This window comes from Peromyscus maniculatus, chromosome 9 (genome assembly GCF_049852395.1).
Source record: "Peromyscus maniculatus bairdii isolate BWxNUB_F1_BW_parent chromosome 9, HU_Pman_BW_mat_3.1, whole genome shotgun sequence".
NCBI classification, from domain to species: Eukaryota; Metazoa; Chordata; class Mammalia; order Rodentia; family Cricetidae; genus Peromyscus; species Peromyscus maniculatus.
Window position 1 is genome coordinate 9174704 of NC_134860.1, and position 25779 is coordinate 9200482.

Genomic DNA, 25779 nt, shown 5'->3' on the forward strand with positions numbered 1-25779 from the left:
GGACAGGACCACACGGGCAAACTTGTTTCACATTTTAAATAGTAGCCTTTGCTTTCTCAGCAGATCTTCAGAGACAAAGCTTCCACCATGAGGAGAACCACTGTGCAAATGATCACTTCTGCGAGATTGCCCTGGGTCTGTCCTTAGCCAGTGCCACCTGAGGGGACCTAAAACTGCTGCTATGTGCTACGCCTGACCCCAGGTTGGGTGTGGTGGAGTCCACCTGGTGGAGGGCTTCCCACCCACTGCAGGGCTCAGCGTTTCTAGGAACCTTGCTGAGGAAGCCCACCCTGGAGAAGGAGACTGTGGGGGTGCCCTGAGCCCAGTAACTCTTAGGATGGCCAATGTCCCATGCCATATCGACCCCACTGTAGGATCAGAGAAGGGCAGGGGATGGCTAGAGGAAGAGGGGAACGGGCCGTGGCCCCAGGGAGCCCCCAGAGAGACAGGGATCTTCACTTCCTCTTGGACTATAGAGGTCTCAAATGGCTAAATATGAATTGAAGGTGTGTGTGTGTGTGTGTGTGTGTGTGTGTGTGTGTGTGTGTGTATGCATGTAGACAGAGATAGGTAGGTAGATAGGTAGGTAGATAGAGGCATTGTTGGAGAGGTTCTGTGACTGTAAGCTTTTCTGGTTTGCGGGGAGTTGGGGGCAGTCTGCTTCAATTCTCAAGAAACACCCTCTGTGGCAAAGTCCTCTAGGTCATCGGTGGAGATGATGCTGAGGCTTGGCGCTTCTGCACCCTCTTCCTCTGGACTATGGGGAGGCCCGCGGGGTCTCTGGGCAGAGGCATGCTGGGTGGACTCACCCAGACGTTCAGGGGGAGGCTGCAGTCTAGCGCCTTGGGAGCTCTGGGGCCTGTGGCTGGAAGCCCCCTGCCTGAGAAAGGTGGGAGCTGCCAGCTGAGAGGAGCAGCGTAGAGGCATCACAGAGGTTACAGGCACTGGCCGGAAGCCAGGGTACAGTAGGTAGGGAGCAGCCAGGGCATCCAGCAGAGGTGGCTCGGAGGAGGCATCCTCCGAGGATGGGACAGAGACCTTGACATACTTGCCAGTCTCGGGGTCATAGAAAGTCTTGATTTTCACTTGGAGAGGCACATCGAAGACAAAGTATTGTCCCGACTGAGGATCCTGGAGCACCTTCTGGGTGGCGGGATAAGGGGGCAGGGGCGTGAGGGGCTGAGGCCCCCAAGGCCGCCTCCCCGAGGACTCCCAGCCGCAGGACACCGAGTGGCGGTGCGTGGGCGGGGGCAGGGAGCGGACCGCAGGGAACCTGGGTCGCGGCCCCTTTCCTGGAGACACCGGCCTCCTCTCTGTCCCTTGCGTGTCCTCTGCGAAGGACTGGCCCTCCCAGGCCTCGGTGTGCTTCTCGGGCACCTGATCGCTCTTCCTCCTCTTGCTGGCCAGCTTCTTGGCCCGCCGCAGGGCCTTCTCGGTCTTGGGCGGGACTGCAGGGGGCTTGCCCGCCGCCCTCTCCAGCAGCGCAGGGGGCTCGGGTTTCTCAGCAGCCTCTGCCATCAAGGCGCCTCTCGGAGAGAGGGTCCTGAGGTCTGCCAACCGTTCGAGTTGGGGATCAGAGCCTTCAGCCTCCCATGTGAGGCCGTGTGTCATGTCCTCCCTCCGGGTGAGCCTAGCTCGCCCCGGGCTGGCCCAGGGGCTGGGGCTCGGAGGCTCTTGGCGCAGCCACGGTTCCCCGGGAGCCTGGGGAGCTTCCTCCCAAACACTGCTGGCCGCGGGAGAGCAGGTGCTGCTCTCACCTAGAGAGCTGGGGTTGGGGGAAGTCGCTGCCTCCCTGGGGACCAGCCTTCTTCCTGAAGGTCCTGCTCTGGGTGCAGACAGAAAGTGGCTTTGGAAACCTTGTTCTTCCCAACTGGTGTGGAGTGGCTGGGAGGAGGGCGGGTCTTCTGGGGGTAAAGCAATGGTGGGGATGTGCTGCGGGGCAGCCGGTTTCCCTGAGTCCGCAGACCTGCTCTTACCACGCGCTGGCGCTTCGCCTGTGATATCTGGGGGTGGCTTCATCTTGCCCTCCTCTTCCACCAGTGGTAGGAAAGAAAAACTTCCCTTCCGGGCTTGCTGAGAAGCTTCAGCCTGGGCTGCAGTGTGCACAGGGTCCTCCTCCACGCCCTCACACACCACACATGCGCCCAGCATGCTGCTGGATAGAGGAGTGTTACGCATTTCCTGACTTTCTGAGGCACAGAGGCCACCAGCATCCTCATCCCACTGTTGCCTTGGTAATTCATTCTCTTTGTGTCCACCACTAAGTGAGTCCTCTGAGGACACTGTCCTCAGGAGAGGCAGAATGATAGGTTTTATCACCGGGGTGGCCCTGAGTGTGTTGTCTTTAATTGGGAACAGTCTGTGCTTGCTGGCAGAAGCTGGCAAGGGAGTCGAGTCCTTGGCATGCGAAAGAGCTGTATCCTTATCAGCCCTCACCCAGGAGCCTCTGAAATTGACTTCCTCCATGGATGTCTTCCTGGGTGTCCCTCCCGACCAACCTTGTGCTTTTCTTTGCATTTCTTCCTGTCTGTGTTCTTCCACACCTATATGTCCATTACTTAAGGTACATGGCTGTGGCTCATCTTTCTCCATCATGGTCTCCTTCTCATCCTTTTGATCGTCACTTGCACTCACACGATTCTTCCTGTCTTCCCAGGGACCTTCTGCAAACCACACCTTCTGCTGATCATCAAAAGAAGCAAAGGATTGATCTGAAGAGCTGGTGCTGAATTTAGCCTTGGTTCGGAGGCATGGCGTAAAATCAGACTGGCTGTCGCTGTAAAACACATCCTCCTCCTCAGGGGAGAGGGGCCCCGGGGAGGACTTCTGGTTCAAGGGTAGGTTCTGGAGCCCCGTTTCTTGCTCAGGCTCCATCTCTTGGGAGATGGATCTTGAGAGCCCATTGTCCAGCTGGTGGGGCTCCATTTTCTCTGTAGCTTGTCCTGTTTCGGACTCCCTGTTGCTGAGTTTCAGGGAGAGATGTTTCCGGGGAAGGCGTCCCCTGGAGTCTGGATGCCAGCCGTACTCGGAAGGGCCCTGTTCTGGTGCTCTGTTGGCATCTTCCTTCTCATTACTGTGCCTTTCTGCAGCCTCCCCATTGACACAGAAGTGGGGTTGGGAGCTGGTTGAAGGTGAACCAAGGGTCGAGTGGCTGTCGGCAAGGGACTCAGTGGAGTTCATTGCAGGATCCTTCTGGGTACTGCTGTGCAAAGTGCTAGGTGGCCTCTCCTTGGAAAGCTCTGCGGGAGGGTTTTCTTCAAGCCCATTGGGAAGGGTGACCCCGTTGCTCACAAGTTCTTGCTTGCTATCAAGCCTACCTCTGGTTTTCTCATCAAAGCTTTTTAAGAGAGGCAAGGGACTGTACGTGCTCTTGACACGCTTCCTAACGTCCTTGAGATTGAACAGTAAGCTGGGTGCTTTGGACTTGTAGCTATCCCGAGACTGAGCCTCGTTGGGCTCCTTCTCCTGGTATCCATTTGGCTGTCCTGGAGGGGATGGACTGATTTCCACTGGTTGGGTGTCTGAAGATTCCAGGACATTCTTGGTGGGTATAATTGGGGTGAGGAGTTTACTGATGTTAAAGGGGGGGCTGTAATGGTCATTGGGATCCTCTGGCATGTCCAGAACACCATTTTCTGGAATTTGACCCTGAGGGTTGAGCTTTGAATACAGAGGTTGGCCTCTCTTATTAGGCTGTTTCTTGTCTTCCAAAGCATCATGTGGACCATCTGTTCCTCCTTTGCCAGCCTTTGGCTTCCTCCATGGGGGCTGGCTCCGCTTCATCTGGGGGTCAATCTGTGAAGCATTTCCCTCTACAGGGAATACCTGGGATCCTGGATCCCTGTCCCCCCAGGCTCCAGATATGGACTGAGGCCCTGATGCTGACCTGGTCTCTTCCTGGGTGCAGTTAGTCTGGGCTTGGCAGGGGGACACTCTGGACTCAGAAGGGTGAGGCTTCTTTAACAAGGGCATGCCCTCATGATGTTTGGGAACTTTGCTTTCTGGGATTGTTTCAGCAATGTCCTTTCTTTCCGGGAGCTTTGGTTGGTGGCTATTCCATGACTCAAACGCACTATTTTCACTGTGCAGAAAAGTCCCCCTGGGAACCCACTCCTTGCCTCTTCCCGGCTCGGCTTTAGCTGGCTTGAGTGGTGGGGTGGGAAACCTTGACTCAAATGAGTCAGCCACATGGTCAGGTGTCCGGAGGAGGCTCTCTGAGCTGTGGCCTGCTACTTCTGGGTTCTTGGGAGACTCTTGCTCTCCAGGAATTCTGCCAGGCTGGTGGCTGCTCTGATGGGTGTTGGAGACTTCAGCAGGCACCCTCCTCACGGTCAAAAAGGCAGAATCGAAGCAGAAGTTGACACCACCTTCTGGGGGAAGTGCAAACTTGGGGGGATTTTTGAGGGCTGGAGGCTTGCTGGGAGGAGGCCGGCTGTCACAGGGTTGATTCTCTGTCCTGTCAAAAGATCTGATTAGCGAGGAGACCTTGGAGATGGGCTTGCTGCTGCTCCTCAGGCCAGAGATGGGTACCTCCAGTCTCCTCTGGACTGGAGTTGCCGGGGGACTGTTTTTGGGGTACTTTTCCTCCCCCTGAACATATTTGGGTTGCTGTTGGAAGGTGGCTGCCCAACCAGAATGCTCCGTGCCTTGAGATGGAAGCTGGCTCCAAATTCCACTTTTCCTGTTGGTGTGGCTCACTGTTTCCTGGTGAAAAGTCCCAAAGCCCTGGCTGGAGATATCTGGGGACAGAGCCAGGACAGAGTCGTGGAAGGAAGTGTCCTCTGAGATGCATAAACTCCGGAATGCCCGGTCTGTGAGGCTGCTCACCTCCCTGTCTGCGTCGTCCAGCACACTGCCGATGCTGGAGGTATCACTAAACCCATCTGTACCCTTTCTGTTCGCCTGCATAGTCCGCTGGCTGGCGTAGGGCCGTCCCCGGCAGCTGTTAGGTGGCTTCTGGTGAGGTTCTGGCAAGAGTCAAGAGGAACCCGCCTGGCACGAAGTAGAGCTTTGAGCTGACCGGTGGCAATAGCCAAGTGAGGATTTTTTTTTCCTCTGTGAAAGGAAGAAGTACATGTTGTGAATAGGCTACCCAGCTTAATCAATTTATACACGTGCTACATGCCAGTCTTAAGTGGATACTAGTGTCTCTGTGTAGTTAATTTCACGTGTCAACTTGACTAACCAAGTGTACTATTTCTGCTCACTAGTCTAGAGGTTTCCAGGACAGTATTTCTTAGATGTGACTAGCATTAAAATCCGTAGACTTTGGGCAAAGCACATTTTCTTGTGTAATGCAAGTGAATGCGACCTAATCAGTTCAAGGTCTTAAGAGAAAGATGCTTGAGGTGATGGGCAACAAATGCTAACATGGCTGAGTGTGACTTCACTAAACTACAAGGCTTCTGTGTGGCAAAGGAAATAGTCAGCAAAGTAAAAAGGCAACTGTGTATCCCAAAGCATTAGTAAGGAATGACTTACTAAATAACTTATAGTTATTAACTTATAACTAAATAGCAAAACCCCAAAACCTCAAAACATCAAAACCCTAAAAAAATAAAACCAAAGAACACAATTGAAAAATTGGGGAAGAAAGCCAGGCATGGTAGCATATACCTTTAATCCCAGGACTTGGGAGGCAGAGGCAGGTGAGTTCAAGGCCAGCCTGGTCTGTACAGTGCATTCCAGGACAGCCTGAGCTATGTAGAAAGACTCTGTCTTAAAAATAAATAAATAAATAAATAAATAAATAAATAAATAAATAAATAAATAAATAAACAAACAAACAAAGGGAGGTCATTACATGGGTATTTCTTCAAAGAAGACATTCAAATGGTGACCAGGTATAAGAATAGGTGCCCAACATCACTGTCTGGGAAGTGCGTGTTAAAACCATAGTGAGAAACCCTATCTGTTAGGTGAACTACTACAGAACCAACCAAGAGCCGCAGAAGGGGGCGTGTGGGGAGCTGGCTCAGCAGGCGAACATGTTGACAAGGCTGACATCTGAGTTCAGTCCCCAGCTCCCACGCGGTAAAAGGAGAGAACCGACTCTCACTGGTGATCCTCTGACCCCCACACTCACACCATCGCGCGTGCACACCTATACACACACAGTATATAAAATAAATAAAATGTAAAAAAAATGTGATGGAGGGACAGACAACACATGCGCACTGATGTGAAAAGTGTGAATTAGGGAGAGATGGCTCAGTGGTTAAGAGTATAGGTTGTATTAACAGGGTACACGACTGCCGCCTGTAACTCTAGTTCTGGGGATCTGATGCCTGCTTCTGACCTCTTCAGGCACCAGGCACTGACATGATGCATATACATACATGCAGGCAGAACACTCACACACGTAAAATAAATACATTAAAACATAAATTAGCGAGAAAGAGGAGGGTTTATATGAGCGAGAATTGTTGAAACCAAGGTTGGATAAAGCACAGGGACAAATAGCCAAACGAATGGAAACACATGAACTATGAACCAAAGGCTGAGGGGCCCCCAACTGGATCAGGCCCTCTGAATGGGTGAGACAGTCGATTGGCTTGATCTGTTTGGGAGGCATCTAGGCAGTGGTACCAGGTCCTGTGCTCATTGCATGAGTTGGCTGTTTGAAACCTGGGACTTATGCAGGATCGCTTGGCTCAATCTGGGAGGAGAGGACTGGACCTGCCTGGACTGAGTCTACCAGGTCGATCTCGGGGGAAGCCTTGCTCTGGAGGAGGTGGGAATGGGGGGTGGGCTGGGGGGAGGGGAAGGGAATAGGAGGGGGGAGAACAAGGGAATCTGTGGCTGATATGTAGAACTGAATGGTACTGTAAAATAAAATAAAAGGAAAAAATGAATGTTTAAGGAAAACAAAACAAAACGAAACAAACAAACAAACAAAAACGTAAATTAGTCATTACAAGCACTCTAACCATTACAATCACCAACAATCCAGCCATTCGCATATAACCAATGCAATGCAGTGGGGCCTGCAGAGACACTGCTCTCTCATGTTCCTGGGACACCGCTGTCAGCAGCCAAACATGGAAGCAGCCACGATATGCACAGACAGTCGAATGAATCGAGCAATGGGACCCATTCACTGCAGAACCTTGTTTATGCTTTAAACACAAAGGGAAGTCTGTTGTTAGCGACAACATGGATGAGCTAGAGGACAGGGTGCTGAGTGTAATAAGTCAGTCACAGAAGACTAAGTGGGGTGTGATACCATTCATGTGAGGAATCTGAAAGTCAAACTCCTTGAAACAGAGGGTGGAGTGGGAGGCACCAGGGCCTGGCCTAAAGAAGGGTAAGCAGAAAGGTGATGCCAAATAACTCAGTGTTGATTTTCAAATTATTTATTTACTTATTTTGTATGTATAAGCATGTAGGTGCCACCGTGAATGTGTGGGGACTAGAGGACAAAATTGCAGGACTCGGTTCTCACATGGGTTCAGGAGAGCAAACTCAGGTTGTCACTCAGGCTTGGTGACAAGCACCTTTACCTACTGGGCCACCTTGTCAGTCCCCAAAGTTTTGATTTTTGTTTTAAAGATGAATAAGACCTAAAGCTGTCCTATACAGCATGGTGCCTGTAGTTAACAATGTTGTGCTTTAAAATGTGCTGGGGTGGGGGAAGCTCTTAGGTTGAATTTCTATCATTTGGAATCTTACTGCTCTGTTCTGGAGAACCTGATGGAGCAGGTACCAGAAGTTGAGGTGGGTCATGTTGGCAGTGTCCTTCTATGACCTTCCACTGGCTTGTCCCGTCTTAGTCTCTATTTCCTTGCTTCTTGTCCATGTGTGCTCCTGGAGCTTAGGAGCACAGGGCAGTCTGTTCACTGGCTGCCACTCGGCACACAGAATCTGCCCAGAAGATGCTCCCTCCTCCTGCCTCATCCCTGCAGGAGTCCTGATCACACTGCTGCCCTCTCTAACTCTGGCTCCTCCCTGGGCTCCAAAAGCATCGCTGTCAGGAAACTGGCTGCCATTCTTTCTGAGTGAGTCCACATTCCCCATTGGGCAGTGGTGGCCCACGCCTTTAATCCCACACTTGGGAGGCAGAGGCAGGAGCATCTCTTCGAGTTCAAGGCCAGCCTGGTCTACAGACTGAATTCCAGGACACTCTGTACACAGAGAAACCCCGTCTTGGAAAAATAAGTAAGTAAGTAAATAAATGAAGTTTGCCATCTTAACCATTTCTAGCACACACTTGCTGTGCATGCAACCTCACCACCCTCCTTCTCCAGCGTGGTTTGAACTTATAAAGTGACAGTCTGGCCATTAAACACCAGCTCTGCATTCATCTCTCTCCTAGACCCCACATCCTCTATTTTACTTTGTTTTTCTGGTTCATTTGTTTGAGATGAGATTGTTGAGTAAGTTTATAGCTGGTGATCCTCCTGCCACAGCCACCTGAATGCTAGGATTGCAAGGATATGTCTTTATATTTCACTGAGGGCACTTTAGTTTCTGTGGTGCTGGGAGTTCAAAGGCAGGGCTTTTATCTTACTAGGCCAGAGCTCTGTCACCCAGCTAGACTCCCAGCCTTCAGCTCTAGTTTGTAATCACACAGCATTTTGTCCTTTTTGTTTCTGGATGATTTCATTTAGCATAATGCCCTTGAGGGTTGATGGTATATAGTCAAGGTGACTGCTGAGCTCCTCTGGAGACAAGCATCTATTATAGTTTGTCCTGAAGCTGTGCAGGTGCTGATGTGTACGAGGGAGTTCTCAGCAGGAAAACGCTCAAGGTGCTTTCCATGAACTTCAGCCTCCACCTTGAATGCCTTATTCTGATTTTTTGAGACGGGGTCTCATATAGACCAGGATGACCTTGAGCCTCCTGCCTCTATCCATAAGTGCTGGGAGTACATGTATCATCACAACCGGTGTGAGTCTCCTGTTCACACAGAACCCTTTCTGGTGTGAGTTAAGGTTCTGTTTCTGTTGCTTGCAGAAAACCCTACCTGATCTTGGGTTCAGCGTGGTTCCAAACAGAGAGAGGGAGATGCTCACTGATGGTCAGAGAATAACCACATGACTTCTGCCTACCAGCTTCATTCAGATAATTTCTTCAATTCTGTATGATACCTGGAGTCAAACGGAACAGTCATAACATTAGCCTCACCCCGACCCTTCCCAGTAGCACCTTTGGCCCATTCATCAACTACAGAAAATATTTCCTGATGCTGGCTTTCGGATCGGTTCCACTGGGCTCTGGTTTGGGTCTGGGATGTCCCCCTCAGATCCTTCTGTGAAAGGCTTGTTCCTAGCTTGGAGATGTTAGAAACTTTAAATGGTGGGGGCTAGCGGGAAGCCAGTAAATGGACGCCGTGGCTGTCCTCCTCCACACTTCTTCCGGTCTGCTGTGGGGTGAGCAGCTCCCTCCACTGCTTACTTCCCCATGATGCACTCCTCTCTATGGTGCTAAGCCCATGGAGCTGCTGTGTTTGTACACGCGAGTGAGCCAAAGCCGACTCTTCCTTTTTACGGGAATCATCCCAGGTGCTCCTTCCAGTGGTGGGTGGAAAGCTGACTCACACACCTACCTGTTATGGCAGTGGGGGCTGCAGGCGCCTGCCTTGCTGACTTTCAGGACCTGTGTTTTTCAAACGATTTTTCACACTGAGATTTGGCGTCATCACTGCCCATCTAGAATGAAGAGGAAGATATGTTTTCAGTGAAACCAACTGCAGAGTCTTCAATAGAAAAACTGTCTTCAAATGCCAGTAGTACAGTTTGTAAGGTGGTTGGCTGACGATCTCCTTTGTTAAATTCATATTTCAATGCATTGAAATTCATCAATATAGATACTTTTGGTGAAAACCAACACAAAGTTAATTTATATTCTTCCTAATATTCATGAATTTGCTGATGGTCCGGAGAATCTCCAGGTTACCCTTGGTAGCCAGTGGGAGGGATTTCTAACAGGAGTGGACCAATGAAGAACTTTTTCTTTCCTAGTAAAATCTGAGCAAGGACCCCTTCCTAACTAAATCGGTACCTTAGTTTTTACAGTAAAGGGACATAGAGCTGCCAATTCAAGTCCACTCAGCAGACAGCTGTGGTGTTCGATTTATTGTTGGCAGGAGGTGTGAGTATCTATTTTGACAGCTAAAAGAACCCCAAAGCTGCCCAGGAGGGTTTCCAGAGCGCTCAGGATGAAGGTAAACTAATTAAAATAAAGCCACTATGCAAATCTTAAAGGCAGACCCATGGGGCTTCCTCCAGACCTTCTCCAGATTGTAGCTCCTGGATATTAATCTAGCCTAAGCTAGTTTATTAATAATATTAATAATCATAATAACTCAAATTCGGGGATCATATTTCTTTAGAGAATCAGAGAGAAGCTCTGTGTCTACTGCCATACGGCGAGGCCCGTCCCGACTCCCCAGCTGGTTTTGATGGGTCTCCTTCCTGTCCCCACAGCATGCTGCCATTACTTTTCCCAGAGCACACTGCACTGTGACAGATCAGATATCAGGACCCATATGTTCTACAAATTGGTGATTGATTCTTTCTCTTACAAACTAGAAGGTTCCTTGAACTCAGGAAGAGGGTCTTAATGTGTCTGCATGCTGAGCATGTCAACCCTGATGTGGCAGTGTTTACAACTGAGAATCTTTATCATGATTTATACCCCCACCCAAGGCAAACCAAGGCACACACACATATAAACAGTTGGGGGGGGGAGGGGGCAAGATGATAGAAAGTTTGGTAACAAAAGGCCCTGACTTCAGGCCTTAAGGCCACCTGAAAGGTTTAGATCGACTAGTTTGCACCACCAAATAAAATACATCCCAGTTCTGGCCGCTCTCCTGAAACGTGACAGGAATGGATAGTAAAGCCAGTGGGGCTCCACACAGACACCACCTCGCTGAGAATGACATGGTGGCATTTATTTTGAGGACGTTGAGGACCGGCCACTCTGTGCTCAGACCCTCTCCCTCCCCACTTGCCTCATAGATTCATGGTCACTGCTGCTGGGGTGGTCTCCATTGACCACTTCGGCAGCAGCTGGCTCACTCCTATGACCCACTGGAAAGAAGCCCACCTAGGCTCGTGCGTTCTCTGGCACATGACGTCGCTGACCGGACACATTGTGCAGGGTTGAGCTGTGTGAGAAACTGCCTTCGAATAGGAGCTGACAAGTACATGGGGGACATAAGGGAACATGTAACTGGGTTGGGTGGATTCCTCCACATGCCTCCAACCTTCCAAAAACAGCTCTGTTTTTCTACATGATTCCTGCACATCCTTTTCTCCAGGAGCGCCTCAGCCTTCTTGCTCTTGCCTTTGGACCTCCTCCATTGCTCCTGGATGAATCTTCCAACAGGCTGGGAATGCTTCTTGGAACTTCTAGCTACAATTAAGACTATTGGCCTCTGGCAAGTGCCCTTGGCTCCTCCCTCTTCTCTTCACCCTCTGATCAGTCTCTTGCCTTCCCTTCCTCACTGTGGTGTTTCTTGTAACTAAGGCTTCTCTCCTCACTCTGTACCATGGACATAGGCTGTAACACACCTGCCTGGCGGGGATGAATTTATCTAAAGAGATATGCGCTCCCCTCTTTGGCTATCAGACTATTGAAAGGAAGGACCCCAAGTTTGTCCAGGGGTCTCCTGGAGGAAGAGGAAAAGGCCGAAAGCCTGGGGTCAGCCAGAGGAGGAGCTCATCTCCTGGAGAAAGATTCCTTGCAGGAGAGACTTGGAGCTGAAGCGGTGTCAGGCAGGGGTCACTCCTGGCCACACTGTTCATGGGATCTCTTACATTCATGTCAGGACCCCCTACGATGGACTTGGGGAAGTTGCTGGATGTCTTTGTTACTCTTCCCAATGTGCCACATTGAATAAAACTCCCTTTTCTGCCTTTTCACTGCAGATGTGATTCCTTTGATTGGCTTATTGAGGATGGATAGCTGAACTTGGCTTGTTGGGACACAGGGAATAACCCTCGAAGTTCGGGAACTGTGACTTTGCTCACACCTAAGCATCTACATACCAAGGCTGTGTCCAGGTTCAGCTGAGTGACCCCAGGCCCGAGTCTCCAGCCACCTGACAGCCAGCTCCATGCTTGTGTCTCCCTCCCTCCAAACTCGCATGTTTCAAAAGCTCCCAGGTGATGTCTCTGGGGATTTCACTAACCTCGAATCACAGGCAACTTCCTTCTCTCCTTCTTTCTGAGTCCCTCATCTTCTCCGTTTCTTAGCCCCAAGATTTATGTATGTGTGTGTGTGTTGGTATGTGTGTTGGAGTGTGTGTGTGTTGGTGTGGGTTTGTAGATTTAAATGTCTGAGTGCAGGTGTGTGCTTGTCACAGAGCTCACGTGGTGATTAGAGGACCACCTCAGTTCTGACCCCCTACCTTGTTTGCAGGGTCTTGTTTGGCTGGCCTAGGAACTCCTGGGGATTATCATATCACTGCTTCCCCTACAGTAACTTAGGCAAACTGGACCCACACCTCATTTTTCATGGGTTCTGGGGACTTGAACTCAGATCCTCCTTATCCTCTGTGCTAGCTCTTCAACTCCTCCTCATCCTCTGTGCTAGCTCCTCAACTCCTGAGGTTGCTCCTGAGATCTCCTCTGTCCATTTGCCTCCATCTGTCTCCATGTTACTACCTGGTCCCAGGTGCTATCACAGCTCTCGTGGGCGACTGCAGAAGACAATAGATATTCCTACACTCCACCCAGCTTCGAGGAATCAAGTCTGAGATGTCAACCTCCTCTTTAGAATCCTCAGTGGCTTTCAAGTTTCCAAGAATTCTCATGTGGGACTGTCCATGCCCCTTGGCCTTTCCTCAGCTTCTGCAACACACCATGGGATGCCCAACTGAGGCCTTTGCTTTCTGTACCTGGAATTATTTCCTTTCTTCTGGTCCCTGCTGTGTGGTTAACTCATGCACATGCTTCAGAGCCCAGGATCATGTGTCCCTTGAACAAGTCAGCTTCTTCAGGCTGTTTCATGCCCTGCGTTGGACGGTCCTGTGACAGGCTCTGTGTACCTCTGTTACAGCGCTGTCCTACATGCAACCGTTGGCTCTCGTGATTTGCTGTTTAACGTGTGTCTGTCCTGTTAGTCTGTGGGCTTCACCACTGCTGCCTCTGCCTGACTTCCCTAACTGTCTGCCTCACATCAACATCCCATGCTGTCTGTCAAGCAGATGAGCAGGTTTCCCACTCACACCACGACTCTGCTTACACTGCCAATCGACTTTGATGGATTTCATTCAGTGACTCACTGATAACCTGAGAATCGCAGAAGTCCCACCAGTTCCAAATCAGAGGATTTTAAATATAAGTGGTTTTTTTTTTTTTTTTTTTTTCAAGTCTCCAAATGTACAAAATTTGCTTGTGGTCAAAGACGAAAGGTTAACTGAGCTCTTCTTAGAGGTCATTCACAGGCTGGCTGGGTGTTCGGGGCACCCATTCACAATGCGTAGGTCAGGATTGAGTTAGAAGAAACCCCTGATCTTCTCTCTCCTCCCAGTGCTCCAAGCTGGGGGCAGCTTTGATGCCTTTGGAGTGGCCAGTGTCTGGCAACTCCCTCTGAATACATTTGACAGTCCCATTGCTGATGGTCATCCAGTGATAACCGATATGATGGTGGGTATCAGAATACACGGTGGGACATCTGCCCTCCATGGTACAGCCAAACCTGAAAAATTCCAGAGCACACTGGGGAAACAGGGTCCCCAGGCAGACAATGGCACACTGCTGACACACCCCTGGACAATATGGGGATGGGTGAGTATTGTACCGAGCCTTGATGGGGAGAAGAACACTCAAGGGTGTATTTTCCCTTTTCCTTTTGGCGGGTTTGTCTCTTTGAATAGGAATGTATCAAACAAGCCAAATGTGAGGGCATGCACTAGCCCAGCCTTCTCTGGAGCTGAGCACCAAGATCCTCTCTGAAGGCACGGTGCGTCTTAAGTGTGGGATACTCTTCACCTTGTCTCGAGGAGAGTTGCCACTGCACTGCTGCATTCTGAAGATGGCTCGCTGCCTCCGGCCAGACCCCTTGCACTTTCTGGAAGGACAAGTGTGACTTCCCTTATGTGCCTCTGCCTGCCCTGGCCTGCCACCCACTGGCTGAGGGATCTGCAGACACATGTCCTGGTGGAAGTCCTCTGCAAAGAATGTCTCTGTCCCTGGCCATACTGCGCCCCGTGTCCCCATGTGACCTTCTCCTTGAAGGCTCTATTCTTTGTTGTCATGTGTACTGCTTTATTCTATATTTTCTGTATGAATCTGCCCCTCCAGCGACATTTTGAGATCTTTGGAGTGAATCCAGTTTGCCTGCATTCCCTCTATCCTGGGCCCAGTGTCTGCTCGCCTTGTGTGAAAGCTGTCAGCTGCTGTGGTGGGGAGCATTTCTGGGGCCACGAGGATGTGATGACGAGTGTATTGGAGTGTGTGGTGCACAGACAGGGGGCACTGAGAGCTCAGATACCTCATGCTCTTTGTATCACCCTCAAGGATCAGGTCAGCTGCTAACTCAGGACTGAGGGCACCACACAGCCCAGCCTCTGTGGTGTGCCCTGACCTCCCTGCATCCTAGATGGGGAACACAAGAGGTGGCCCAGACTTGGGTGCGCCAACCTTTAGCTCCAGAAACTCCACATATAGCTAGCTGCTCTTTCTCCCCACACAATGAGGATCACAACTGTCCAATCAATCAGAGCCCTTATGGGTGACTCTGGGGTGGAGTCCCAGCTTGGGCCTTCATCACTGATGAGTATTATCAGTATCCCTTCTGAGATGAGACAACAGAGCCTGGGAGAGGCAACACAGACATTCCGTGTCTTCCAGTTGGTGAGTGGTAGAACTAGGCTGGGCACCCAGGGCATGTGACGCTGAGATTCATGCAGAGCAGTGGGCAGTGGGGGTGGGGGTAGCAGGAGGTCTGCCATGCCCAGGCCAGCAGAATGAGTGAATTAAAAGTACAGTATGACTGGTAAAATGTGAATTTCAGGCACTAAACATCTTCTACACTGCGAGTATATCCATGTGGGAAACAGTTATAACTAAAATTACTCTGAAATTCAAATTCCACTGCCCTCTTGGTTTTTCAGTCTGGCAACTCAGGGTCCTACAACTCTTAGCACCCAAAGTGGATGACAATCAGAGGAAGCTGGCGTGGTGTCATTCCTAAGGCGGCACAGAGACAGCACAGCCCACTCCTGCACATCACCCTGTGGTTCCTGGCTCTCTTTGGCACCCATTATCTTGTCTCATTCTTATGACTGCTTTGAGGAGGCTTGAGCAGACCTTGTCACCACTTTATAGGTGGAGAAAGAAGGCTCAGAGAGGTCCAGACTACTGCTAAGTATAACGCAGCATGTAAAAAAAGGGAAGAATTCAGGCTGGGATTTCCAGCTCCAGGAAGAACCAAAGGCGTGGGTGGAGAAAAGGGATGGGGTGGGGCGTTCATTTCACTTTTCTGGCCATCTCAGCTTTTTTTTTTTTCCATGGAAGCCACAGAAATAGAAGTTCTGATAGGGCTGGGGACATGGTCCCTCTGTTTGTTTGGGGAAGGCTCAGTGCTATGGGACCTTGGTGCCAGACTCTGTCCAGCCAAGGCTAGGGCTGTCTCCATTGGCCCAGGGCCAACATGGTACTGCTGTCTTCTGCTCCCCAGGCTTGCTGCTCACCACAGGAGGCCTCTGGGGTTTGTCCTACCACGAGTTTGACCACTTGCCTGTGGTGTGGTTTTCAAGCCCAATGTCTTGGGGAGGATGTAATCACCTTAATTGAATGGCATTTTCCGTTCTGAGTGAGGGGAAGCAGGAAGAGAGAGAGATGACAGGTTGACTTTATCACACCCAGAAGGCCCTAGGAAATTGGAATTGATGCCTCTTGCTGGGCTTTGAGGGTGCTGTTTGGGGGTATCAGCTCACACACACCACAAGGAGCCGTTTAGAGAAGTGAATCATGACAGTTCCCTCATCTGTCCCCAGCCCAGAAACCTCAGTCCAGCCATACGTGAATACACAGCCTCCACCATCCCATCCCAGCCACCCACTCTGGGCCATGACTTGCTCCTTGCCTTTGGCCAGGCTCTTGGACTCTGTGCAGTACACGGCAGCTTTACTTCTTCAGAGGTCTTTGTCTGTGTTCTGCACATTTGGAAGGGGCTGTCTTAGGTGGCGTGGCTGTTATGGCAGAAGCACCACATGGGTGGGTTAAGCACCAACAACGAAGCTCTTATGTCTGGGAAGTTCAGGTTCAAAGTACTGGAAGACATGTTGTCTGGTAAGGTTCTATTCCTGGCTTTTGAATGGATGTCTTCTCACCCTATCTATACACACAGGGATGGGGCTTGGGGTGGGACAATCTCTCTGATCTCCTCTTTTAGGGGCACCCATAAAGATTTGACCCTTGTAACTAAATTATCTCTCTCAGATCTGCCTCTGAACACTAGCCCATAGGGAATTGAGATTTCAACATATGAATCTGGGGGGACACAAACATCCGGTCTATAGCAGAGGACGATGAAATGACCAAATTGGCTTCTTTAGGTTGGCTCTTTCAGGGAAGGGGAGAAGATGGGGCCAAGCAGGGTGTTCACAGGGTGGGAGGCTTAGGGCATCCCTGTACACACCTGTATTCACTGAACCCGGTAGGTTGCACTTCCTCTCCATCCTCCACTGGGGAGACTGAGGCTTCCTGTGTTCTTCCTTGTCCCTTGCTTAAGGCCCCTGAGTTCTGGAGCTGAATAAAACTTTGTCTTTAGCCTTAGGGGTCCTTCTTTCTGGAGCCATGGTGATTCCCCTCCACTCTCAGCCAAATGTCATAATGGCTGTGTCCTTGTCATCCCTTTCAAGTTTTGAAAACCAGAGGTTCAGGCCCTGCTGAGAAAAGCCATGAGTGGAACCTCAGGCTTTCCCACACATTCATCGCATTAAGTGCGGGTTGAGGACTTACCATGCGCTCCATAACTGGTGCTATAGATAATGCCTGGGAAGAGCTGATCTGAGATCAGAGTCCTTTTCCCGTGGAATAGGGAAGCTTGGGAGGGGTGGCTTTGTACTTTGGATGGCATTAGATTGGTCTCTGTCTCTTGGTCTCTCTCGCTTTCTGAGGTTGTCACTTACATGTGTGAAAACACAGCTTTGATGTGCAGAAGAGTCATCGTATACCCGGTTTAGCCGTTTTGGTTCCCTGGATCTGACACTTGTTAGATGTGCTGGTTGGTTTTTTGTCAACTAGACACACGTTAGAGTCCTCTGGGAGGAGGAAGCCTCAGTTGAGAAAACGCTTCCATCAGACTGGCTTGAATAATGATTTATGAGGGAAGGTGGGCGGTGCCACACCTAGGCAGGAGGTCCTGAGTTGTATAAGAAAGTGGGCTGAGCAAGAAGTAAGCAGCTCTATGCTTCAGTTCCTGCCACCAGGTTCCTGCCAGGAGTTCCTGTCCTGACTTCCCCCAGTGACAGACTGTGACCTGAGAGTTGTAAGATGAAACAATTCCTTTCCTCCCCAAGTTGCTCTTCGTTGTGGTGTTTATCACAATAGAATTCAAATGAGTTACAATATCCAAGGCCCGAGCTGATCTGAGGAATCCTCAAGCTAGGAGAGAGGCAGTGAAAGCCAAGGGCTCTCAAACTGACCCAGTGCTAGCTACAATGTCTAGATGGGCCAGTTTCCCATGAACTTCTGATCATCGCCTAGACCCAGGGCTGAGTCTGTAGCTAATCTAACCAGGAGTCAGGACACTGGTTCTGGGCATCACAGACCCAAGCAAGGATCCAGTCTCAGGAGAAATGAGAGGTTAGGGGGAAAAAAGGGTGCAGAGCTCCAGAGGTTTCCAGCAGCCTGTCCTCCTGCAGCCCCTGCTCCGGATCCCTGATGACCATGGTAGGCTGAAGAGTGTTTCCAGACTGGCTCTCTAGGTGTGTGCACTGGCTCATTTCCTGATGCCAGCCTGATGTCCCCAAGGCAGAGCTGGGACCAGGTGTGCACAGCAGGCTTTGCAAGGTGTGGGGGACTCTGAAATGCTTCTGAAGCCCAGCAGGCTCCATCCAGCTGGGCTTGCTTTCTGAGTGGAAAGTCTCACTTGCAAAAGCTTGCCCCCAGCTAGCAGCTGCACGCTGCTCTTGCCATCTCAGACAGGGTGGTACTAGATGTCACTCCCGAGTGCCTGGTAGACTTGGCCAGAACAGAGCTTCTGTATTCTTCCAGTGCTGGGGAGGAGTTCATGGCTGGCATTGCCAGTGGGTTGGCAGCGTTCCCCAGACATCTCTGCAGATGTGGATGCCAAGCCTTGGGCGCCTCTGTTCACTTCAGATTCAGAGGTGCTCCATCTACCTTTACAGGAGTGGTGCTAGCCCCAGGAGGCGGGAGCAGAAGGCCTCTGGACCTTCGGTGACCTCCTTCCTTGGGCTCTTGTCAAAACTGGGCTGAGTGCTGATCAACCAGCACTTTCCATAGAGGACCTGATCACCTTGCCACTCACCCAAACTGCAGGGCCATGCCTGATGCCAGGGAAGCCACCAGAGGAGGCCCTCCAAGCTTGTAAGACACTCAGGCTCACACCAAGATCCCATGTCATGCAAGGCTAGTGTTATGTAAGGCTGCATATCAATGTAACTGTGACTAAAAGATGGCAAGACTAAGCAATCATTCTCAACCTGTGGGTCACAGCCCCTTTGGCATCAAACAACCCTTTCAGAGGGGTCGGCTAAGACCATCAGAAAACACAGATATTTACATTATGATTTGCAACAGTAGCAAAATTAGAGTTATGAAGAAGTAACGAAATAAGTTTGGTTGGGGGTCACCACAACACGAGGAACTGTATTAAAGGGGTGCTGCATTAGGAAGGTTGAGAATCACTGTCTTAGAGCCTTGGACTTCTCTGCTGAGGTGTGGAATTAATGCTAGTGCATTGTGGAGGTTCTCCTAGCAGGGCTTCTTGACCTGGCCACTGCAGACACTGACAAAGTCCCCAGGGGGTGGCATCAGGCTCTGATCGTGTATGTGATCCACATTTGTCTATACTTCCCTTCCACCTTCTCCATGGGCATCCTGCTGTGGACTCAGGAAATGAGGGAATTGGCTTTGGAAAGGAGCTGCAGAGACAGTTCTCGGCCATAGGAAGAGCTAGAAGCCTGGCTCTATGACAGTGTCATTCTGGACATCTCTCTGAACTATCCCTGTAAAACAGTTCAAACCAACCCTATTGATAGTGATTTTCATTTGAGTGAGGACTGGAAACCAGAGTTGTGAGCCCTATAACTGACAGGGTCAGACAAGATTCACTGGGAAGGAACAGGCTTCCCCTGTTGGTAGTCTGTGGACTGGTTGTGTGCTCACAGTCCCCACAGTGTATGTGCTAGCACAGGGACAAGGCACTTTCTTGTCAACGGGATGAAGGGATGGATGAGAGACATTCTACCTGCTGTGCACCTGGCACAAGATTAACACTGTATGGCCCAATATCATCAATACTTATTGTTGCTCAATACAACAACAGCATGAGGGAGGTAAGAATCCCTATAATTCATGGAGAAGGAATGTGGAGTCTAGAGAGGCTTAGTGTCTGGCAGTGTGGGGTTGAACCTGGCACTGCTGAGCAGGGAGGCTCCTGCCGTATGCATCATGTGTGTGACCATCTCCAGGAGCTTCTGGGATGCCCAGTTAGGCCAAGCATGTTTACTCAGTGCTGTACTACTCCTGGTAGCTCCATGCTCTGGGTTTCATATTCGAGTCTCCCAGGAGCTGATTTTAGGACCTCTGGCTACAGCATGTCCTTCATGTCTGCACCCATGCAGCAGACTTCCAAACATGAGATGCAAAGACCCTGGAACTCTCTAGCACCCCATATGGACAGCAACACTGCCTCTCTGGATTACAGTTTCAGAATACAGCAGCTTTTGAACAAACTGCTATTTTTCTAATCTTGATTTGGTGCTGGTTTGCTGGCACTCATGAGAACCACTTTTGACTCTGTAGAGGTTGTACAGAGGGGGTCCCATACCACAGAACCTTGTTCACCCAGTGCTATCTCCTAGCACAGTCGTATGTTGATGCAAATGGGGATGGTCCCTTAGGAGAGGCATGTGGCTACGTTGGGAATAGGTTACTGCCCAGCAATCATCCTCTCTTCAGCCCCTAGAAGGTAGCCGGATAAGGTGAAGTGGGACCCCTGAAAGAACCCAGAGTGTTCCAGACTGTGTAGAGAAGCTGGCTCAGGCACTACCTCTTCAGGGAAGCAAAGGGGGGAGCCAGAGAGTCTTCCAGACCATCTTGGAGGACAATTGCTTCACCTGGGAAATGGTACCCTTGGGCTGGGTGACCCAGCAGAGAGGCACAGCATGGAGAGCCAGCCATCATTGATCATCCATACTCCAGGATGCTCACTGAGCACCAGCACTCCAAGGGAGCTCCTGGCCATCTGTCCTTGAACTTGTCCATCACATTCTTCCTGTATATGACCTTGTTTGGAGTTCCAATTAGAAGATTAGGTGGGTTTGGTGTCAAAAATTTTTAGATGAAAAAATTGAGGCTCAGAGAGGTTGAAGAACTCCCTTAAGGTTACGACCAGGAGGTAGAGGTCAAAAGCTCTGTCTGTGCTTTCACCTCCCAGATCTGTGAGAACTTGACGAGTTACCTGGCTACACCACCTCAGCACTTTGAGTCTCTGCCTAACCAGCTGCAGTAACCATTAGCTCCCTGGGAGGCTGTGAAGAGAACAGGGGGGAATTGCAAGACCACAAGACTGGGTGGGAACTGCAAGACCATGGGTAGACTGGGTGGGAACTGCAGGAGCATGGGTAGACTGGGTGGCAACTGCAGGAACATGGGTAGACTGGGTGGGAACTGCAGGAGCATGGGTAGACTGGGTGGGAACTACAGGAACATGGGTAGACTGGGTGGGAACTACAGGAACATGGGCAGACTTCCATGGAGTGAGGATTCAGTACAGGGGAATTCTTAGCACAAGATACAGCTGTGGCTTGGATGTGTATCTCATGTTTATGTGTCTAACTTTAATCCTGAACTTGATGGATCAGGATCTGGGAGGTGCATAGGTCACATGAGTGGAGCCCTGTGAATGGGATTAGTGTTTTTATGGAAGTACCCCACAGAGCTCCTTTGCCCTCTTCCTACCTAGTGAACACACAGCAGGAAGGTACTATATGTGAGGATTTGGTTCTTGGGCCGGCCTGGTGCCTTGAACTGTGTTGTTTATAAGCCATTTATGTGTTTTTATGATGGCAGCCTGAGTGGACTAAGACAGGGACCTTGGAGTGCCAGATGTCCTTGAACTTGGATCCTGGCTGAACTAGCTGTGTGTGGCCCTCAACAAATTACAAAAATAAATAAGTAAATAAGTCCTTCTTTGTGCCTCAGTTTCTACATAACCTCATATGGTTACTAGGAAAATGAAGTAGGTTCTTGGGTCTGTAAAACAGAGACGGCATGGTCCTCACTACCAGGTAACTTGGTTAATCTAGGCCTACTGTCAATCACTAGAGTCACTGAGAGCACTTTGCCTTTCCCCAACATAAAGGGAGACAGCAGTGATGGAGAGTTCCTTCATTGAACTGGGGCCGACCAGAGCTCCCGAGGCTCCCCTGGTCTTGGGGCAATTTCCTCTGTCCCTCATTAGCTGTGCATGCTTAGGCAAGTTATTAAACCCCTCTGAGCCTCAATGTCTGCATCTATGAAGGAGATCCTAAGATCTATTGTGCTGGGTGACCTCAACCATAAACCCAGACATGCTAAGAACTTATCTGTTGGGAACATGTAGCTAGCCACTGAATGGAGGCTGTGGTGTGGGAACTGAGGGCAGGGTATAGCCCTGTGTCTTTGAGCTGTGCCTTTGACTCCTGGAGCACTTGGGCCCTCCCTCCTGTGAGAGTCAGACAAGGCCAGACTGGGGACAGGGGTCAGCTCTTTGTGCTGTAACGATGCTGGCAGGAGTGAAGATATTCTGAAGAGAAAGGCACCTCTGCCTGCCCTTTGGCTATCAGAATAATGAAACAAAAGGTCTCTAGGGAGTTGAAATTTCCCCAGAAATCTCACGCTAGTAGAAGGGAAGGGCTAAAGCCTGGTGCCAGCCAAAGGAGGATTTGGTTTCTCAGGAAGTTTTCACAGTTATGACAACTTAGATCCCCTTAAAGGACAGAGCTAGAGAATCATGGGTCAATGATTTTAATCCTTATCTTTAAACTTAGGAATTTCCTGCTCTACTGACCAAGCTAGCTGGGCATGCACATAGTGTTTAAGCTTAAACTTCATATCAGGACCCCAGAAGATAGTTTTGGGGATCACTGGGACTCTGTGTTCCTCTTTCTAGTATGGTCACATGGACTACATCTCTCCCCAGCTCTTGTCTCTCTAGTTGGACTATTGAGGCCAGGTGGCCAGGCCTAGCTTGTTAGAGTTGCCAAGGCCCAGGTTTTGAGCCCCAAACACAATGTTGCATGTAGCCTGGTAGTCTCAGACCTAGGCAAGGGGCAGCTCCAATGTCACCTGCTCCTCAAAGGTAGGGCTCAGCAGTACCAGGTGTGAAAGCAGCCTCTAGTCACCACAGAGAGGCTGGAGATGATCTGAGCTGTCTCAGAAACCTGCTCCTAGATGAATCAACTGAATCCCAGCACCTCTTCCTTCCTTTGGGCAAAGGCTTTACGATGGGAAATGGCTGAGGCGATATGTGTCTCTCCACTCAGCCAGACAGTTCCTGAAAAATGGGCCTGCTCAAAGACGAAAAGGACTGCCTTCGGCTGGCAAGAGCCGGGGGCTCCCATTGAAGCTGAGTGTGAGCACTGGGAAGTGCTTTTTGGGAGCCTTTCCTGGGTGCTGCCCTTTGTTCACATCCTGTCTTAGCTGGACCTTGGAGAGCTGGGTAGGAACACTCTCTCCCAAGTCCTTAGAGAAGCCACAGATGCTCGCTGGGTTCTTCAAACTCTTTTGCTCTCAGATTCCCCTAAGGTCAGCGTACACAGGCCCAGCTTGGAATGTTTTTTGCCCCACCTCAGCTCCATCTGCCCCTTGAGGCTGGTCCTCAAGCCAAGACCATGCTCCACCTTCCCCTGACTCCTGAAGTACATGTATTACTCTTACTGCGCTAGTGCTGTATACAGCTACGTTCCACACTGACCCTGTGGCTTACGCTGTGTGGTGTGTCTCAGCACTGGCGTGTACTCCACAGGTTCCCTGCTGGGTCCTGATCTCTGACCTCCGTGGATCCTTTGGCTTCCCCTCCAGCCATTCCCACCAGCTCATGCCATGCAAGCCCCTGGGAACCAAGCAGAGGCCAAGAGGCACTTGGAGCTTTCTTAACTAAATGAAACCCAAGATGGGCAGGGTATGGTGGCACACTCCCGTACCCTTAGAACTTGGCACTTTGCAAATAGAAACAGAGGATCGGGAGTTCAAGGCCAGCCTATGTTTCAAAACAAAAAAGCAGGAACAACAATCAAATTACAGGGCAATGGGTTAGCTAGAGTTGGTGAAATGGGGTTCAAATCTACCAATAGACACAAAGCCTAGACACTCTAGCCTGCTTGGACCTTACTGGGGAATGCCAGCCCTGTGCACCTTCCCCCAGGGACATTCTCTTAAAGCCCCCACTCCTCTCCAGTAACCCCGGGACAGACAGATTAAAACTCCAAGAGGCAACAAGCAAGCCAGCCTAGCCTTGGCGTCATGGGCAGGGCTCAGTTACTGAGACTGCCTGCGACTGGAGGAGTAGGCTATTTTGGAACATGGGGCTTCCCCCTGTGAGTCAGGGTCAAGAGCAGAGGGCAGGAAACACAGGCACTTGCTGAGAAAAGGCAGCCAGCCAAAGAGATGGACTCTTCCTCTGAGGCCACAAGGCTCCCTCTGGCCTTCCCTGTCACCTGCTCCCAGCTCCCTTTGCCTGAGTGTCCGTCCTGGTGGACTCTGGTCCTTCTGCCTCAATGATCCGGCATCCCACCACCCGCTTCCTCCTCTTTAGTGTGAGCCTTTGCTCCCATCCCTACCAGCTTCTGGTCACCAAAAAGCAGGAACACTTCCTTCCAGACCAAAGACCCAAGGGGCAGATGCAGGTTGGACTTGGGTCACCCGGAGATGGCTATTTATAAACTCCCCAATAAGCATAATCCACTCTGGTCAGCTGGCCACACCGATGCTCCACACGACTGGTGACTCTAAGGCTAAGGTAACCCTCAGCCCCACAGGGCAAAACTGAAATCTTCCGGTGTGAGCCAGAACTGATAAGCAGGCCTAGGGAAGGAGACTTCAGAGTCCACCTGCTGCTGGCCCTGAACATCCTGCTCCCAGGCTGTTCTTTACTTTCTTCCTAAATTTGCTTTTATTATTATTATTATTATTATTATTATTATTATTATTATTATTATTATTATTAATCCTTTGGCAATGCATAGTGTATTTTGATTACTTCCACCCCCATTACCCTCTCTCGCATCCTCTTCTATTCTAGCTGACCCCTTTTTCCCAACTTCACGCTCCAGACTTCCTACTTGCGTGTCTTTTTCTTTGTTTTGTTTTGGGGTGACAAACTGAATTTAGACTTGCTTGCATGAACTGCATTGCTGTTGTGGATGTACGTGGATTAAAATTCTATTCAGCTCCAGGAGCATGTGCCCCATGGGCAGTCAGCAGCCTTTTTCTGTAAAAGATCACACACTTGGTTTTTCCACGCTGCACAGTCTGGGCAGGTGTGTAAAACTGCCTGGCTTTATGCAAATGAATGCACTGGGCCGTGTGCCAGCAAAGCTTTATTTACAAATCCAGGCTCCCAGTCACAGGGCATTCAATCACTACTGTTTCCAAAGGTTGGAAAAGCAGACGTTGTTTAACATGCACATCTGATTCCTGTATTTACAGAGGCATTTTACAATGCCAAATAATATTTCTTAATTATGTTAAACTTTCATATATTTATATTCAAAAGAGTGCTCATCACTTACCAATTCTTCTCCATTGGAAAATGAAAAAAAAAAAAGAAAAGAAAGAAAGAAAAAGAATGGCTTTCCACTGGGCAAGCCTGACTGGTAGGGAATCTGGTTGGGCTCCCTGGGGTGCGTGAGGACGGGCAGTCTGCTGAGGGCTTTGTGTTGGAGACCCACGTGCTTTCAAAGCCCTTAAGTCAGAGTGCCACGGCCAGTGTCTCTCTCCGTTATAGCTGCGAGTGACAACGGAGTCTCCTTCGACTCTGCCGTGAAACCTGGGACCCTGGTGGTCCCATTTGGCAATGCAAAGACCCGACATATCCACCAGCACGTGCTCACTCCGCCGTGTAGGAGCTGAGCGCCCTGACAGCTACGTGGGAGGACAAAGTCACACATAAATGCTCTAAATCTTCCGTTCATGGTCCACAAAGCACTCTCAGCCCCGAGAGCCCCAGCACTCAGTCTGCTCTTACCCCCTAGACGCCATCCTACACATCTCAACGCTCGCAGCCCTCCAGAGCAGACACCCCTTCCACTATCCGCTGGAGACTCCCTTGACTGTGCCAAGGAGCACGCAAGTGTGCAGACTGTACCTTCCGATCTCCACGTGCGAACCAGCTGCTTGTTCCACAGGCCTTCCCAGGATCTGGAGGGTACCGGCTCTGCCCAGTTGCCCGAACTTCTTCCCCCTTAGCCAGGCTGCCCAGAGAGGAGAGGAAAGAGGATTCAACACCCGGACTGCCTGCGTCCCACCGAGTTACCCACTTGAGCAGGATCAGCGGCCAGAAGCTGCCAGCCGTGGAAGGCCCAGAAGCTTACCCAAACAGAGACTGGCCTGGGGAAACCAAATGGTGTTCGTGGTGGGGAAGAGGCAAACA

The 25779-nt window shown here is 50.4% G+C and overlaps 1 protein-coding gene across 1 annotated transcript; it reads right to left on the reverse strand.

The window, feature by feature from the left end:
• On the reverse strand, positions 1 to 25693 carry C9H10orf71 (chromosome 9 C10orf71 homolog). Its single transcript, XM_006976720.4, has 4 exons — positions 25495 to 25693; positions 9548 to 9650; positions 8966 to 9089; positions 1 to 5055 (listed from the first exon to the last, which is right to left on the reverse strand). Exon 4 carries the CDS (start codon positions 4906 to 4908, stop codon positions 670 to 672), a length of 4239 nt encoding a protein of 1412 aa, XP_006976782.1. The 5' UTR covers positions 4909 to 5055; positions 8966 to 9089; positions 9548 to 9650; positions 25495 to 25693; the 3' UTR covers positions 1 to 669.
• Positions 25694 to 25779: the final 86 nt, after the last annotated feature.

Coding starts and splice junctions, on each gene's coding strand:
- C9H10orf71 (XM_006976720.4), bottom strand. CDS start 4,908: ATGCAGGCGAACAGAAAGGGTACAGATGGGTTTAGTGATACCTCCAGC.